Below are 3728 nucleotides of genomic sequence, written 5' to 3'. Positions count from 1 at the left end.
TCTAAATGGGGCTAAATATACAAGTGCAGAAATTTTTCAGAAATAATAACATTGCACCTCCTCCACTAAAATAGTTATAACTTTTTGTAAATATATCAGAATGACAAATGGTTCAAATTTCTGAAAATTAAATTCAAAGATCTACAACTTTGATCAAGGCATATTCATCAAATTCCTTATAGATTCTGAACAGATTTCTTGCGAAATCATGTTTAGTGCAGAAATACAATTTCAGCACTTCAAGTCTTTCAAACACAAGCTCCAAATGCGCCGAAACTCACCCGAGCCCCTGGGAACTCCATCCAATAATTCCTATAAGTGCAAATACCCTATTTAGACTTGTCCAAATGCGCAAAACACCCACGGGAATATCACAACAAAGAATTGAGGTTCAAATTGAATTGAATTTCTTTTAAGTTGTTAAATTTTTGTTCTTTCAAAAAAGTGTCCAAATCACATTAGATACTTCAGATTACTTTTAAACTTTGCACACAAGTTTACTTCAACTATATATAGCTATCTAAATTCTAAGAGCACTAATCGAAATCAAATAACATCAAAGTCAACTCTTGGTCAAACTTATGAACTCTTAAGTTTTTCAAATTGTTATTTTTTGACAAATGGTGTAGAATCATTCTAGAAACATCCAAAATCCAATTTGAACGTGCGTACAAGTGCAAAATTATCATACAACCTGTCAGATTCATCAAAACCAGATTTCAAGTCAGTTTACTCAAAAGTCAAACTTTGGTAAAGTCTTACAACTTAAAGCTTCCAAAATGAGAATTAGTCTTCCAAAATACTCCCGAACCTTTTGGAAGTCAACCCAACCATGCAAACAAGTCATAAAATCATCAAATGAACCTATTCAATATCTCGAATTGCAAAACAGAATGCTAGAACTCAAAACGACTAGTTGTGTCGTTACACTCTATGACGGAGACAGTTGTGTTCGATGGACCCATACGTTTTCAAAATCTAATTACATCTCTCCGGGGCTATTTAGTCAAGGAAGTCAAAATTTTATACAGCTTGTACACAGTTCAGCCCATCATATTACTCCATTTATCCTGAAATGACCAGATTGCCCTTTGAATCCCAAGTAGGCATGTGATGTGACATGCTATCTGCTTATTCTCCCTTGTTAGATGTTAGATAGTAGAATATTTGATATTCTAATGAAGTCATGTTACCCCGAGGAAACTACTGATGACCAACAAAAGAATTGAAAAGTTAAGGGGAAAAAATAAAAATAGATTAATAGGAGAAAAAGACAAAAGAGAGGGTGTGCTGTGTAAATAGGAAAAACTTGGAGTGAGATTGTAAACTACAAAGTCGCATTATTGACCAAAATCTTAATTTAGAGGAGACGTCTCCCAATAATTTCCCCATTACGGCTTTACCCAATTGGACCCATATTCTATTTCCACCTCTACCGGATTACCCGTCTGTTTTCTTGCGTTGTGTTTGGATCTCTTCAAAGCAAAAATCTCAATTTTTAGTCATAGATAATTAGTGTGAGATCCATCAACTTGAAGGTGTGTGCATGGGTACTCAAACAGAAGCAACACCTCTTCTTGAAGATGGGATTCTAGAGGTTCTAATTTCTCCTTATTTACTTCTATGTCGATTTTTTTTTTCAATTTTTGCACACTTTATATTGAATACTCCGTAGTTTATTATTTGGGAATTCGATTCGGGGGGTTCAATGCTTTTTCTTTTTTAGGAGTAGTGTTTTCTTTAAGAAGGCAAAATTTATGTTTGGCTGATCTTCTTTTCATTTTGTTTCCTCTTTGGTCAAACTTTAAGGAATTTTCATTTTGGCTTAATCGCAAATTATGACTCTGCCATGTTTTTTCTAGTTTCCTAGTTCTAGATTCTACTATTGGAAAAGTGAAAAGGTGGATTAAGTAGAAAATTAAACTAGAAAGAGAGCTCATTACCTTAAATTGGAAACAAGTAGATGTCCTAATAAATGGATTCCTAATCTAGGCAGTTGAAATTAAGCGTAGGAGCAATATGAACCAACACAGACTGGGGTGTACGCTTAACTTTTTGTAAGCGGTGTTGACATTTAATATATTAATAAAACACAATTTAAGCACCAAATAGCCATACAAAAATCCAAGATGATGGGGCTCAAAAATCATAAGAAGAACATGTCTGCAAGGAGATTCGAACACATGACCTCTTCGAAAAAACGGAGGCAACCGACCAAGAGAGCTAAAGTGCAAGTTGTGACAAACAGGGTCATTTTACGCATTTTTAACAAAAATTTGTATTTATATACTATTTACATGCATACATTTACTAAATGTTTCGATGAAGCGGTGTCGGATGACACCTCTACAACCAAGGTGATTCCACCCCTGAACAGAGATGATATTTTATTATACTTGTATTGTAATTGATCATTACTGAATAAGTCTCTTCCTTCAAACAGTACAAAGCATCATTCTCAAGAGAGAAAATGTAGAATAGGACCCATTGTTGATAAAAAGTCCATACTGGAAAAAGATTTAAACATGAAATTGATATATTCTCAACAGCCCCTTCATCTAACTTTTTTCAAGGAAAAGCATTAAATGATGTTCCTAAATTTTGTTAGACTCTACACTGTTCAAACCCCAGTCTCTATAATCCTTTTGTCATGAAAATAATCTGTCACATCTTTTCTCCGTCTTTGCTCAGTGGTTATCTGTGAAGATTTGTGATTCCACAAAATATGAAATAAAGAATTGACTGGAGAAGGAACGAGGTGAAATAAGTTCTTAATTTAAAAAAATCAGCGAAACTATTTGGCGAGGCCCCTTTAGTTTCATTGGTCTTCAAACTTAGCTGCTGTATATTTTTTTTATTATGTAAATCTTTGTTTTACAAAATTGAGCTGGCCATGTATGAGTACTCTGGCTCTTCCACATGTCAAAGCATGGAGTCTATCATTCTTATTTAATATAGAAGAGGATAAGCAGATGTGAATGTGATTCTCTCCAAGTTTCTTTCTTGATAAATTTCCTATTTTCAGGATGAGAATAGTGGACTCTACACTGGAGATGGTTCTGTTGATATCAAGGGTAATCCTGTTTTGAAGAGTGAGACTGGGAACTGGAGAGCTTGCCCCTTCATTCTTGGTACGTCAGACCCAGATTTCGCTTTTCTCTCTCTGTTTTATATTGTGAGTGATTTTCTTGCTGACCTTGGTGTCAGGTAATGAATGCTGTGAACGTTTGGCATACTATGGCATTGCTACTAATCTTGTTACCTATCTTACAACAAAGTTACATGAGGGAAATGTCTCAGCTGCTAGAAATGTCACCACTTGGGCAGGCACTTGTTACCTAACTCCCCTAATTGGAGCTGTGCTAGCAGATGCATACTGGGGAAGATATTGGACAATTGCTACCTTCTCTATGATCTACTTCATAGTAAATATCTCACTTTCATTTTACAGAAAATACAAAATTATGGTGTGTGTAAGATGGTTTTAAAATTATCTTCTTGTGACTTGCATATTCATATTTTGTCATTTTCCCTTTCCTACCAGAGAGTTTCTCTGACATAACTAACTTCAATCTACTGATTTTTGTTTAGTTCCCATTCCACGGGAATGCCAAAACTTAATTTTGTTGTTTTCCTAGAAATAGTTGAAACTGTATTGGTTAGGGAAAAGATCTGAATTTGTTCCTATACTAATTGGTAACCGCACCCCCCCCCCCCCCCCCCCCCCC

The 3728-nt window shown here is 35.2% G+C and overlaps 1 protein-coding gene across 1 annotated transcript in view; it reads left to right on the top strand.

Moving 5' to 3' along the window:
* Nucleotides 1–1348: 1348 nt before the first annotated feature.
* The window catches only part of LOC109245025 (protein NRT1/ PTR FAMILY 8.3-like), a 6602-nt gene continuing 4222 nt past the window's right edge, over nt 1349–3728 (top strand). The window contains exons 1-3 of the mRNA XM_019412199.1: nt 1349–1597; nt 3026–3131; nt 3208–3425. Coding sequence (XP_019267744.1) covers nt 1547–1597; nt 3026–3131; nt 3208–3425 — 375 coding nt within the window. The 5' untranslated portion in view covers nt 1349–1546. The remainder of the gene's footprint in view (nt 1598–3025; nt 3132–3207; nt 3426–3728) is intronic.

Source organism: Nicotiana attenuata, unplaced genomic scaffold (assembly GCF_001879085.1).
Source record: "Nicotiana attenuata strain UT unplaced genomic scaffold, NIATTr2, whole genome shotgun sequence".
Taxonomy (NCBI): Eukaryota; Viridiplantae; Streptophyta; class Magnoliopsida; order Solanales; family Solanaceae; genus Nicotiana; species Nicotiana attenuata.
This window is presented reverse-complemented; position numbering and strand designations above follow the sequence as displayed.